The sequence below is a fragment of the Tetrahymena thermophila genome (genome assembly GCF_000189635.1).
Source record: "Tetrahymena thermophila SB210 genomic scaffold scf_8254548, whole genome shotgun sequence".
NCBI lineage: Eukaryota > Ciliophora > Oligohymenophorea > Hymenostomatida > Tetrahymenidae > Tetrahymena > Tetrahymena thermophila.
In genome coordinates this window covers 143329-157228 of record NW_002476319.1, presented here as the reverse complement: position 1 = coordinate 157228, position 13900 = coordinate 143329, and the positions used below count along the sequence as shown (strand labels likewise).

At 19.6% G+C, this 13900-nt stretch overlaps 5 protein-coding genes across 5 annotated transcripts; 2 read left to right on the top strand and 3 right to left on the bottom strand. All coding sequences in view use genetic code 6, as the record gives it.

Moving 5' to 3' along the window:
- Nucleotides 1-895: 895 nt before the first annotated feature.
- TTHERM_00316260 (Ras family protein) lies at nucleotides 896-1531 on the bottom strand (the record flags this gene model as incomplete). Its single annotated transcript, XM_001021318.1, has 2 exons — nucleotides 896-1312; nucleotides 1364-1531. 2 exons carry the CDS (start codon nucleotides 1529-1531, stop codon nucleotides 896-898), a joined length of 585 nt encoding a protein of 194 aa, XP_001021318.1.
- Nucleotides 1532-3025: 1494 nt separating this feature from the next.
- Nucleotides 3026-3547, top strand: TTHERM_000316259 (hypothetical protein; the record flags this gene model as incomplete). Its single annotated transcript, XM_012798925.1, has 1 exon — nucleotides 3026-3547. The coding sequence occupies one exon, from the start codon at nucleotides 3026-3028 to the stop codon at nucleotides 3545-3547; it is 522 nt and encodes a 173-aa protein (XP_012654379.1).
- Nucleotides 3548-5358: 1811 nt separating this feature from the next.
- On the top strand, nucleotides 5359-6345 carry TTHERM_00316240 (UTP11 protein; the record flags this gene model as incomplete). The annotated part of the gene is made up of 5 exons (XM_001021316.1): nucleotides 5359-5583; nucleotides 5644-5763; nucleotides 5825-6010; nucleotides 6073-6210; nucleotides 6271-6345. 5 exons carry the CDS (start codon nucleotides 5359-5361, stop codon nucleotides 6343-6345), a joined length of 744 nt encoding a protein of 247 aa, XP_001021316.1.
- Nucleotides 6346-7395: 1050 nt separating this feature from the next.
- On the bottom strand, nucleotides 7396-10277 carry TTHERM_00316230 (tubulin glycylase 3C; the record flags this gene model as incomplete). The annotated part of the gene is made up of 4 exons (XM_001021315.2): nucleotides 7396-8248; nucleotides 8308-9659; nucleotides 9726-10056; nucleotides 10114-10277. 4 exons carry the CDS (start codon nucleotides 10275-10277, stop codon nucleotides 7396-7398), a joined length of 2700 nt encoding a protein of 899 aa, XP_001021315.2.
- A 2196-nt stretch (nucleotides 10278-12473) lies between these two features.
- Nucleotides 12474-12779, bottom strand: TTHERM_000316229 (transmembrane protein, putative; the record flags this gene model as incomplete). Its single annotated transcript, XM_012798924.1, has 1 exon — nucleotides 12474-12779. The coding sequence occupies one exon, from the start codon at nucleotides 12777-12779 to the stop codon at nucleotides 12474-12476; it is 306 nt and encodes a 101-aa protein (XP_012654378.1).
- Nucleotides 12780-13900: the final 1121 nt, after the last annotated feature.

The window sequence follows — 13900 nt, the reverse complement described above, 5'->3', positions numbered from 1 at the left end:
CTTAATTAATAATATAAATTAAACAACTTAATTGTTAAACATAGTTTTTAAAAGTTGTGATTAAAATACACCTACGATTTATTCTTTTATTTTTAATATCTTTGATTATGAATTTATCAACTTAATAATTAAAGTATTTGTTATGCTAATTAAAGTGTTAGAAATTATCCCAAAATCTCAAATTATTAACCTATTTTCATATTAATGCAAGTTGAATACTTAAAACAAGTTCGTCATTTTAATTACATTTTATAAGACAGATACTCTTATCAGATTATCTGATAAGAAATAAATTTGGATACACAAATCCTCAGAAAAAATGTTAGAAAAATACAAAAAAATGTCATTTGATATTTACTTTGTTTTAATAAAAGTTTTTCAAATTTGTATAAAAGAAATTTTAAAAAAGCCTATTTAATTAATTTTATGGCAAAAATATATACTAAGAATAACTTTTGACGTCAACTATATTCTTTTTTATGCAATTTACTATTAAAAATTACTTCAAATATAAACTTACATTATTAATAAGGAATAAAAGGTGAAAATTGTATCTAACAATACTTCTAAAATTAAAAAAAACTTTTAATTATTTATTTATTTAACAAATTAATTATTTATTTATAGATTTACTTATTTATTTATTTATTTATTTATTTATTTATTGATTTACTTACTTAATTTGATTAAGATATTTTAATTTTAAAGCTATCAAAAAAATAGAATGAACTTAAATTAAAAAAATAAATTTAAAGTAAAATATTTTATTAAAAATTATTTTGAATAATCTTAAGTAAAACAAACGACTGAATTTAGGTTAAATTTTTTTCAACATAAATAAAATAAAATAACTAATTATTAATAAATTAAAAACTAAAAAGAAATGATAATAAAATCATATTTATAAAGATTAATTTTTTTATTTTTATTCAATATTACTAATTCTTAATATTTCTTAAATTAAGTAGTTAAAAGACTCATCGAAATTAATTTATTGAAATTAAAACAATTCATATAACTTTGCTCCAGTAGAAAGAGAAAAATCTTAAGCTTCTTTATTAGACACCTACCTTTGTTCTGATTGATTTTATTATATTCCAATTATAACTTTAGAAAATTTTTATTTTAAAAGCTCTTCTAATATTTGAACTCTAAAAAATCTTTGGCATGTTTCTAAATAATGTTGATAATTATTTATATCATACAAAAAAATAACTCCATGCACATTCTTTAATCTAAGTTTCAAATTCTTATCTTCAACATGGTCGAAACCAAAATCATTCCAAAAATAAACCTATTTATTTTTATTTTCCTAAAAAAATAATTATTTTTTAATACAAATTCAGTTTTATCGATTTTTTACGACACAGATATTTGTCTTTTCATATTCTATAAATTAACAATTTTATGAGCTTTATTAGTGATTTAGTTTATTATCACAATACTTTTGAATGAGATACTACAAGCTTTGTTAAGAACTACCTAGAAGCTAAATATTTATTTGCTTGATATCTTAATGCTCTACTACCATTTTTATTTATAAATTTTTTACAATAATTATAATTTATTTTAATTATAAAATTAATAATGAAATTTATTTATAAAAAATTAATATCAGTCTATTTTAATAATGTGAGAAAATTTTATTTTTTTTAAAGTTTAATTTTTAAATATGTATTAAATGAAAATATAATTTTTAATCCTTTTGTTAAGTTAGTAATTTTTTTAGAATATACCAGATTAATAATTTAATTCTAAACGCTTACACAAATTATATAACAAAAATTGTAATCAAAATAAAGTAAATAATTGAGAAAAATAAAGGTGATTTCATAATCCACTCCAAGATTAAAAAATATATGTAATTGTTAAAAAATTTTGTAATTAGACTTTTTCTAGAATATAATAAAAGCAAAAATTTAAATTATAAACTGTAATTCAACTTCTTTCATACATTCTTCTCACGTTCTTTTAAATTATAATCTATAATGAGTATAAAAATTTCAGTAAACATTTTATCTTAAATTTTAGTAATATTTATTTTTGCTAGAAATAAACAGAATAATTAAAATCCAAATACATAATAACGTTAATTTTAGAATAAAAATTATATTATATAAGTAGCTATTTATTGAAAATGAATGTTTTTTTTATAATTTTGAAAAATCTACTTAAATTAATTAAATTTTATAAGAAGAAAGACAGAAAGATTTGACTAAATAAAATTTTATTTTTGAATATTTAGGATTAATATTTTTAAGAATGATAAAAACCTAGAAGATTTGAATATTTTCAGTATATTTCAATAAAAAAAACAAATAAAATTATTTGCTATTTTTAGAATTTTGTGTGTTTAGCTTCAATATACAAATAAATTGGATTAAATTATCATTTCAAATGAGAACAAATTAATATTTAGTTAAATTGCTAAAAATTATGAATATAAATTCATGTATCAATACTATATAAATCGAATAGGAGTAGTTCAGGTAATATGGTTATGTATTATTTTTAGTGTTTGATAAATGCAAAAACTTAATATGCCTAACTGTTCATATTCTAGAAAATTCTTTTTTGCTTGATCTAAATTTTGTTGATTATTCTTTAGGATAATTCTGTATTGTAAAAACCATTAGTAAATCTTTCTTTAATTATCATCATTAATGTTTAATCAATTTAATACTTTTCTTATGAGAAGGTTTTTTCTAAGAGTTTTTCATAAACAATCTACTCTCCTATGATAAGCTATTCAGCATGATATTAACATAAAGATAAATCATAATTTTAAATGTTGACTATTACATTTTTTGATAAGAGCTTAGAGATTGAACGCAAAAATTTGTATTAAATATTACATTATCCATCCTAACATTATTTTTAAATTAACTACTACTCTTCGATTGAATTTTTCTCTTCTTTTGCAATGTTAAAGTAATTAGTTTTTATTAAAATATCAACTTAATGAGTAAACAACATTTTAGAATTGAATTCATTTATTGCTGAATTCAATTCTTCTTCACAATTGATGTAATAGCTTCTCTCTCTTATTGCGTAATTATAAAACTCAGGAAGATATCTAAGTAACAAAGGTAGAAATAATGCCATACTTACTAAGCTACAACTAGTTATAAACTTTTATTTCAATGGGAGATGCAAGAAGTCATATAAATTATCAAGAGCTGTTTATGAAAAATAGATGATCAGAAAAGCAAAAATAAATATCATATTCAAATATCTAAAGACTATTGTTGGTTTCATTTGCCCATAAGAGCACATATTTTTATAAAAAGAATTGCAAGATAATGAACAGAAAAATGTGTTTAACAAGTTTACATCTTCATTATCCTTAATATATCTTATACTGTAGAATATAGAAATCAAGTTAGTAGATAAAATAAATAAAAAGTATATCAATCCAAGATTATATTTATTATCTTCACCTACCATCTAAGTTGAAATTACACCAATTCCTAAATAGTAGGCAAAGATAACTATATTTGCATCTACAAATTCTAGAAAAGACATCCATTAATACTTAATTGTGTGATAGCAAAATAGATATATCGAAAAGAAAGATATTCGAGTAAGCAGTATTATGAACTAATTAATTTCAATATCATAGCTGGTTTAGCTCTGATCAACCTAAAAGGTAAACACAAAAGCGAGATTTAAAATAACATAAATTTATTCTCTGAATGCCCTATAACCAATGTTGTTTTATATAGACATAGGAACTTCTTCAAAAATTAACTGATAAACAAATTCTAATTATAAGAAACAGAATACCAAATATTTTGGTTTTTTATGAGGAACAACATTATCATTTCTAAGAAAATAAATTAGTCCGAAGCCATCTAAAAATATAGTAAATAAGAAAGCATATAACATGGAGTAGCTATCTTTGTTAATGAGTAAGATTACTATAAAAACCTATACTACAAGCTCTGCCAAATTTTATATAGAGAGTACCAAAGCAAGAGCTGTATTCATGTATTTCAAAATAGTTAATTCAGTTTTTATTTTATATGTTTTTAATTTAAAAGCATAATTAAAGAATTACCAAAAACGATAACTTTTTAAGATATTTATTTAAAATAGGAAACACTAAACGGCAATGATTGCTCATAACCAATTAATTTATTAATATAGCAATTATAACTTTATTTCACAAAAAGATTTTTAATTTAATAGCCAAAGTATTTCATCATATGTTAATTTTTTTTATTTTATAAATAAAAATATTTTCTTTAACTTTTATTAAAAAGGTTTATAAAAATTAAAAACTACTTATCAATATTCAAAAAATTAATTGATATAAATAATGTTATTTTTTTAATGTTTTTCAATTTTTAAAAATTTATCATAAGAAATTATCAAAATAAAAAGAAAACATAGGACATTATCTCTTATTGCTTAATAGCTTACGTTATCAATCACAAATTTATCTTTTAAACTTTAAAAATTAAAATAATTAATTCAATTATATATCAATATATAAAAAAAATATTGAAAAAATGATATAAAGTTATTTTTATATTATTCAACAATTTTTTAAAATTTATGAAAGAAATCAGCAAAATAAAATGAATTATAAGATATTTTTTTATTATTATTATAATAACTTAATTTCTCAATTAAACATTTATTTTTTTATTTATTAAATAGTTTATTCAACCTTTACTAAAAAGATTAGCAAAGTAAAATTAAGATAAAAAATATTAACAAATTGATTTAAAGTTATTTTTTTATTATTTTACTACTTTTTAAAATATGTTTAAAAAAATTAAGAAATTAGAATTTTAATTGATTAATTATCATTATGATTGTGTTATATCTTATTTAAAAAATTTATTAAAATTATTAAATAAACTTTTATAATTGTTAAAAAGCATTATGATCTACTTTGAGTATGATAAAAATTGCTCATAATAAATTAGATTCTAAATTTTTATTACATAATTATTAAAATCTTTTAGACAATAGTTTTAATACAAAAGTAGTTGTTTAAATTTTGTAAAAAATTATGTGTGTTGATTTTTAATTTTTATTTTATTAAAATATTAATATCATAAAATTAAAAAAAATATTTTTATTTATTGTGAAAAAATTGTTATCAATTGTTAGAATTAGTATATGTATTTATGATGAAAATTCTACTAAAAAGCATGATTTTAAAATAAGAATTATATTAAAAATTCAGATCAAATACTTTATAGATATATTAAATGATGCTATTGCTCATTATGTTTAATTCATTTGATAACTAAATTTCATAGACAAAATTAAAAAAAGTATTAAGAATTAAAACTTATTAAAAGTAGAAAAAGCAAGCATTAATTTATAAAAAATTCAAGATAAATGTCATCAACAACTTTTAAGAACTTAAAGATTGGCCGTAAGCATAGAGAAAGAGGCCAACTCAAAAATAGAGAACATTTGGGTATTTTAGAAAAGAAAAAAGATTACATCTAAAGAGCAAAGCATTATCATAAGATTAATGATTAATTGAACAATTTGAAGCTTAAGGCAAGACTGAAAAATGAAAATGAATTTTATCATAAAATGACTAAAGCTAAAATAGTTGTATGAAAATGATATTTGATTGATAAAATATTTCAATTTATGTTAATATTGTAATAATAGGATGGAAAGCATGTTGAATTTGAAGAAGAAGAAGATGATTTTGACCCTAAGGAATATAGAAGATTGCTTAAAAATTAAAATATAAATCTAATTAAAATATAAAAGCACAAAGATATGAAAGTAAGTTAAAATTTTAAGTGCTTTTTTGTTTTAATAATTTTCTATTTAACGAAAATCTTAGCAAATTGAAAAACTGAAAAGCCAATTGCATGATCTTGATGCTCCTAGATAAAACACTAATATTATATTTGTTGATGATAAAGAAGAATATGAAAATTTTGATTTAGTAGAGCATTACAATACTACAGAAGAAATGATATAAAATAAATCGAATATTTTAACTAAGCAACAAATTGAATAATAAAAAGTAAATTAATTTTATTTAAAATTTATAAATTCTAAATATTGAACCTAATAAAATAATAAAAGGAATAACTTGAATAGTTAAATTCTAAGCAAATTAATTAAAAAGTTAAAGAATCTTACATGAAGCTTAAAAAAGTAGAAGAAAATCACAAAAAAATGGAAAGAGCTTATCAAAAGCTAGAATTTGAAAAGAATTTATTGGTATTTATTTTATAAATTTAAATCAAAATCTTAAATTAATAAATAAATAAATAATTTTAGGGTAAAGAAAAAAGAAGAATTAAAAAATACAAAACTGGCAAGGTTGCAAAGTTTTTCAGTGAAAGAAAGAAATGATTGGTATTTATTAAAAAAGATAAATAAACAAAATATATTGTTTATTTCATAAAGGATTAATTTAATGAGGAAACAAAAGATTAAACTATCAAAATTCTTAGTTTTTGTATATATTTATTGTAACTAAATTAAAAATAATTTAAAATTTTATAAAACTATTTTTAATTTAAAGATTATTTTTGCTAACCTACAACATAATATATATATGGAATTTAGTTAAACTTTTATTAAAAAATGGGGAATTTGAACTTAACACAGTTATTTTGTTAAGTTTAATTATTAACTTAATCATAAAAATTATTATTTTAAATTTTAAATTTTGAAGAAAAATAAATTAATAATATTATAAATGATAGATAATATATTACAGATACTGATTATATATAGCAAAGAATTACTTTTTAACCATTTTTGAATGTAATTTAACCTAAAAATGAATTCTTAGCTATATTTTTTAATCATTTTTTCTTCAAACTTTTACAATTAAAAAATAAATTTTTATCCAAATTTGTAAGCACACTTTTAACTTGATTTATCTTCTTTATTAAATATTTAATTATCTTTATTTAAATTAGTTTAAGTAAGATGGATAATTTAATTTACAATTAAAGAAGAATTAAAAATTTATTAATTAAATTTAATAGAGATTTATATTTTAATTATCATTTTTAATTTTTGGGTTTAAATTATCTTAAGCATGAATTTTTAAATATTTATTATATTGTAATATTATTTTTTTCAAATTAATTTTTATTAAAAGTTATTAAAACAAACATTTTCAACTTAATTTGTATCTTATATGATTATTTTTAATTATTTTTATTTTAATTAATTGACAATTATAAAAGAAGTGTATTTATTTTAGTTACTGATTGATATAAATAAACTTTTTGTTTTTCAAAAATATATTATTATATGAAGGAGATGTTATTACTAAATATATGTTCAAGATTATTTTATTAAAATTAACGAATGAATTGTTTATTTATTTCTTTGTTTAGTTTTTTAAAATTTACTTAAATTTAAATATTACTTAATGTTTAATTAGTTTCATATTTTTTAATTTTCATTTTTCATTAGCTTTATTTATCTGTACCACTTTTAAATTGTAATAGCTGCTGAAATAAATCTTTCTTCAGAGTCTTCAGATTAAAAGTTATTGCTGTTTAGAATTACTTCTTCTTACAACTATGTATGGGTGCTTTCATTTATTACTTTTTGAATTTAATCTTATATTTTTATTTTCTTCCAGTTTTATATTTAATAGTATTCAGTATTAAACAGAATATTTAGAGTTGAAATGAACATTTCTTTTTATAGCTTTGATATAAATTCATTTCTTTTGGAGCATGCTGGGCTCAAATTTACTTCTAGTAAATAGGGATTGAATTATTCATCAAATATAATATCAAATCCATATATTTCAAAGCAAGAGTTGTTTTGCTTAATCTTTTTTTAGACAGATTTTAGAGAATGGATAATTATTTCATTTATCTATGGTTAAATTTTTTTTTGGTAGCTTATTCCATGTTCTTTTTTAATAATATGTTTTAATAACTTTAGACTGATTGCTGAGTCTTCTACATTTTTATTTTAGATAAATTTATTTCTATTAATAGAATAATTAGTAAAGTGAGAAAATATGTTCCTTGTATCTGATAAATCATACTCACTACTGCATACTCTAAGGTAAGCATGTTTATAATAGTATACTGTAAGGGGATTAAAGCTTTTCACTAATACCCATAATCGTAGATCAAATTTTTTATTATACAACTAAGGATATTCTTAGCTTTTGCAAATGTAAATACGTTCAATATATTTCTATACTAGTCTTGCTTAGAGTTGAGTTGTGTAATTGACAATTTAATTATCATCACTCATTATCTGCAAGCCTTGTCCCCTAAAATAAATAAAAAATATTAATATTTAATAAATTTTTTAAATACTTAAAGAAATTACTTTGAGCTTCCACACGGTTTGATGATCCAAAAGTTACAAAAATTAGTATAAGGGTATATTTATTCAAGTATATTATCTAATTCGATTGAAATACTCAAATTTATAATTTATGCTTAGATATTTTTATCTCCTTGCTCTTAATCACATTCTAATTTATCTACTTGCAATATGCTTAAATCATTTAAATATTTAATTAGCATCTCATTAATATTTGGATTTGGTATTTTGCTAAGTAAATTAATAATATCTTTATTTACCTAATTAATGTATTCTATGTATTGTTTGAATTATTAATTCTATCTAAAATATGTAATTAATCCATATTGTAATTCTTCTTCTTCTTCTTTTTTTATAAATTTTGTATGGTATATCTGTGTTAATTAATTAATTAATTCCTAAGTTAAATCGTTTTTAATTATTTATATTACATCCTTAAACTTTCTAAAAATTTCAAATTTTTGGAATTCATTTAAAAATTCTTCTTTTTGTTATTTATAAATAACATCGAATTATATAGGAAAGTATTTTTGTAAGTGTGGATAAGAAACTAAGTATAATTTGATGTTTCTTAACAGTCTTCCTTTATTAGTCAATTCTTGGTTGTTTTGAAAATGATTGTAAAATTAACCTTCTTTCAAATTTTCATAATCCTTATTAATATCAGTGTAAATCCATTTCAAGTGAAAAAGGTCAGACTTGAAGAGTTTATTTTCTATCCATCCTAGCTCAATTAGAACTTCTTAGACAAATTAATCTTAAGAATTTATGCAAAATACTTTTTTATTTTTATCAGTGCAGCCTATCCTTTTTAAATACTCCTGCATATTTTGCTCGTGGGACTCTTTTGCTTTATTTTTAATCAAATTTTCAATATTCTTGAATTATTCAGAGTTTTTTTTCAGTCTGCTATATAATGAAGGTGGACCAAGTATTTTCTTTTTAATTAGTGTTATTGTTTATTAAATACTGCTTTACTCATTATACGTAATTTTTTTTTGAATTTTATTTTTAAAAGGCATAGATTTTTCATTGAAATGTATCTTGATTGGACTGAGAGATTTAGGATTTTAATTTTCCAAATACATTTTTCTCTCTTATAATTCTAATTTGTTTTTAATATAATTTTAAGGCTCTTCTTATATTTGTAAACCTTCTTCAGCTTGTTGTCTCTTTTTAAAAATATTATGCAAAATAACATGTGATTAATCGCCAACTATATTATTGTTAGGTGAGTTTATTTAATGATTAATTGTTTAAAAAGAGTTATCCAGCTAAATTGGCATATCTTTTATAACCTTTATTTTATTTCTTTTGCTTTTGCTCTCTTCAGAAATCTAATCTTTGATATTTGCCTTTATAATTTGTTAAAAAATATTTATATAATGAATTCGTTTGCATTTTAGTTTTATATTAAATACTAGTGGAAAATAAATAAGAGATCTCAGAGAACTTTTATTATTTCCTACTTAAAATTTATCTTTATCTGAATACATTTTTTAGGCAGACCTTGATCTATTGCTAATAGAATCATTTAGAAAATCTTTTGCTTTAACCACACTAACTGGGCTAATACTTTTTAGCAAAGTGACTTATCTAAAGTTACTATTATCACTTAATTATATTAACTTTTCAAACACTTTTGGCTAGCTATTTTTTGTTGTAAGAAGAATGTTGCATCCATACACCGTTCCAAGCTAGACAGTTTTTTTATCCGAAAAGCGAATTGCATTCTCTTCAATTATCCTTTGGCTTTTATTTAAACGATATAATTTAATATTTTCAAAATAATGTATCACAAATTTCTACCAATTTTCATGATTGAATGGATTAATATTTTTATATATTTGTAAGTTTTTTTTAGGTGAAGTAGGATTGCTCCTCTAAATTTATTTAATGAGTTAGGTATTTTTAGGACTCTTAGCCTTTTGATAGAAGTTATTCACATAAGAATGATATATTCGATCACTCATAAAAATATCAAACTTATAAGAACATAAATAGATTTTATAAATTACAATTTTTATTAATCAATTTTTTTAATTACTGTTGAATAATTATTTGCTTGACTTTTGCTGTCATATGGATGGTTGTTATATATTTTTAATTTTAATACTTAAATTAAATTTTATATACTTACTTCTCCATAAAAATAATTAATTACACATAATTTTTATTTCTAAAATTATTCTAAAATAAAATTAAAAAATGGCGTAAAAATAATTAATATTTATTATAAACAAAAAATATTCTTTGTAAATAAATTAAATATAAATAAAAAATTTAAATAACAAAACTTAATCATTTTTTCAATGTGATTATTATTTTTTAGAATAATTATTTTTGTTATAAATTGTAAAAATATTAACATTTTTTGATAATCATTTAGTTTAGTTAATATTTATTAAGAAAAAAGATCAGTTAACAAATTATTTTATTCATGAAATAAAAAATAGTGTTAAATATTAATAGCAAAATAGTCTTCTAAATAAAAAAAGAATCATATAGAAAGTATAATTTTAAAACTATTTTTTCTCCTAAACAATTTTTTAAAACTTAATTATAAATAATGATTTTAAATTGGTATTAAAAAAATATTTATTCAGAAGAAAAAAAATTTAATGATCAATTTTATTCATAAATAAATATCTATGAAGCAGAAAAATGGTTTTAATTTAATTTTTTCTATTAATATTTTTTATAAATTTATTTATTTTAATTTTAAATATGAATAAATATTAAATACAATTGAATAAATAAAATTGTTAAATAAATTATAATTTCTTAAGAAATATATTTTATAAATAGATTGCTTGCTTATGTTTAACTTAAATTGTAAAATATCATATAAAAAACTTATTTTGTTAATATTTATCACCAAATTTTATTGGATGGTAATTAAAAATAATAATTAATAAATATTAATTATTATAGAGTAATAAGTTGACCTGCTAATTAATTAATAAGCTTTGTGAGAATGCTCTGCTCAAAACATTTTAATAAATCTACTCATTTTTGTCTTAGTGATTGCTGCTTATTTTAAAGGAGAAAATGTTAATAATGTGTCAATGAGGATTAGAATAAGCTATAAGGATATAAATAAATTGGTTCCTCTTCTTTTTTTGATGAAAACTTTGTATTATATTCCAGTAGAAGCAATTAGTCAACTTCAAGCTAAAATGAAAAAGAACATCAGCTTATCGACTACGATTCAATCAAATAAAGATTAAAAGAAGTAGTTCATTAAATTAAATAAGAGTTAAACTAAGTTAATGATAATTAAAGTGCTTACTAAAAAATTCATTAAATATTCCTCATTATCAAAAAAAAAATCATCAAACAACTAGATTAGGCTGAATAGCATATTATCCATTCTTTAAGATAGTTTTATGAAAATATTCACAAAAGTGATCTCTCAAACAAAATAAATATCTTATACGATTAACTCCATAATCAACCTCAAAACAATAAATAATAATTTTTTAAGAATAAAGGCAATAATAGCGATTTTCTTTCATTTAGTAATAAATATTTGGATGAATTTATAGCTGATCTTTTATTATAAAGTATATAAAAGAAGTAAAATAATCCGTTTAGTCCCTTAGAAATAGAAAACAGTAAATTAAAGGAAATTTTTAAAAAGCTGAAAGAGCTCACATGTGTTGCAGAGAACTTCTCTATTTAGTCTATTGGATTTATATTTGAAGAGAAAGCCATCCCTGAAATAGATTTCAATTTTAAAGGTTAACAAAATATTTAGTAGCAAAACAAATATATTACTAATATAATGCATTAGCATTCTATGTAAGTCAAATGTGTTCAAAATCTAGGAAATTAATTTATTGTTTCTTGTGGTTTCGATAAGAAGATTAAAATTTCTACAACACTTAAAAATGAAAGCAACAGTTTAGTACAAGACATTTAGCTTAAACACAATATTGTATGCACTGATATGATAGATTCAAATTTTATTTGTGGAAACGAAATTGGAGAGGGAACTCTTTTTAATCAAATCAAAGGATCTTTCTAAAAATTATCTGAATTTAAATTACACGACTCTTTAGTTTACACTATTAAGTTTTTAACAAAAAATAAAATTATTTCTGGTTCTATTAATGAGTTAACTCTTTTCGATATACTCAAGAATCAAAAGCTGTAAAATATTAAATTCAATAACAGTATAACAACTGATATTTGTAAGTTATCTGATAATACATTCTTAGTCGGAGATAGTGCAGGCTCAATATCTTTTTACAAAGAAAGCAGTTCTAAAAAAAGCAAAATATCTTTAGTTAAAATATTTTAATTGCATAAACGACCTATAGTAAAAATTGAAATGCTGAAGAGCTAGCCAAAAAAAATAATCTCTGGATCAAGAGATTAAAATATAATTATTTTTAACCTAATTACCTCGTAAATAGAGAGGCAAATAGCTATATAAAACCCATTAGTTACTATGTGTTTACTTAGTCCATTTGAAATAGTCAGCTCTGATTCTAGCACAATTTATTTTCATAATATTCTTACAGGAGAGTTAGTATATAAAATTATACCATAAACTAAATCTATAAGCTGTGTAGACTGCAATCCAATAACTAAAACTATTTACTTAGGTTAGGGAAAATCAGTTTGCTCCATTCAGTTTTCTTGATTTAGATTATATATTTATAAAATTATGTAATTTCATCATTCTCATTTAAAATTTAGTAAATTATAAATGCTTTATTCCTATTGTAAATATAAAAAGAAATAAATTAATTTTTTTTGAGCAATAAAAATTTTTTTAAATTACTTTAATTAAATTTCAATTTCTAAAAATTAACAATCTAAATATACTTGAAAATGTTTGAAAATAAATTTCATTATTATTTTATTTATTCATTAAAAATTTAAAAAAATCAAATCAAATTTCAATTATTTTAATTATCTTTTTAATATTTACATTTTATTTTATAAGATATGATAAATTTTAATATATAAAAATCACTTTGCTTTCAGTTTAGACACCTCACTTAAATCTCTTAATTTAATTACATTTTCTGATTTAAAAAACACCTTAATTAATTTAAAAATGGTTTAATTAAAGAATTTAATATGTTTTTTGAATTAATTTATTTAATCTAATTAATCAAATTTAATAGCTTCTTATAATTCATAGTTAAAAGTAGAGATGATAAGTTCAACATTTTTTGTTCAAAAATTACTAATTATATATATGAATTATATTAAGAAATTAATAAATTTTTAACATTTTAACCTGGTTAATTTATAATATTATCATTTTAGTTTTTTAAAATAATAAATTAAATTAAATATTAGTTTATTAAATCTAAATTACACACAGAACCCAATTATTTTTGAAAATAAATTTTACATTAATTTTTGAATTTAACCTTTCATATTTTCTTAAAAACTCTTTAATATAATCTGACTTTAACATGAAAATTTACTGTATATTTTTATTAAATTATAATTTAAAAAAATATCTACAAATTTTCTCTTTTTTTTGATTTTATTTAAAACATTTAAAAATAAATTAATGAACGGTCTATTTAATTTAAGCTATTTTTCAAATTAATAAAATAATCCTGAAAGA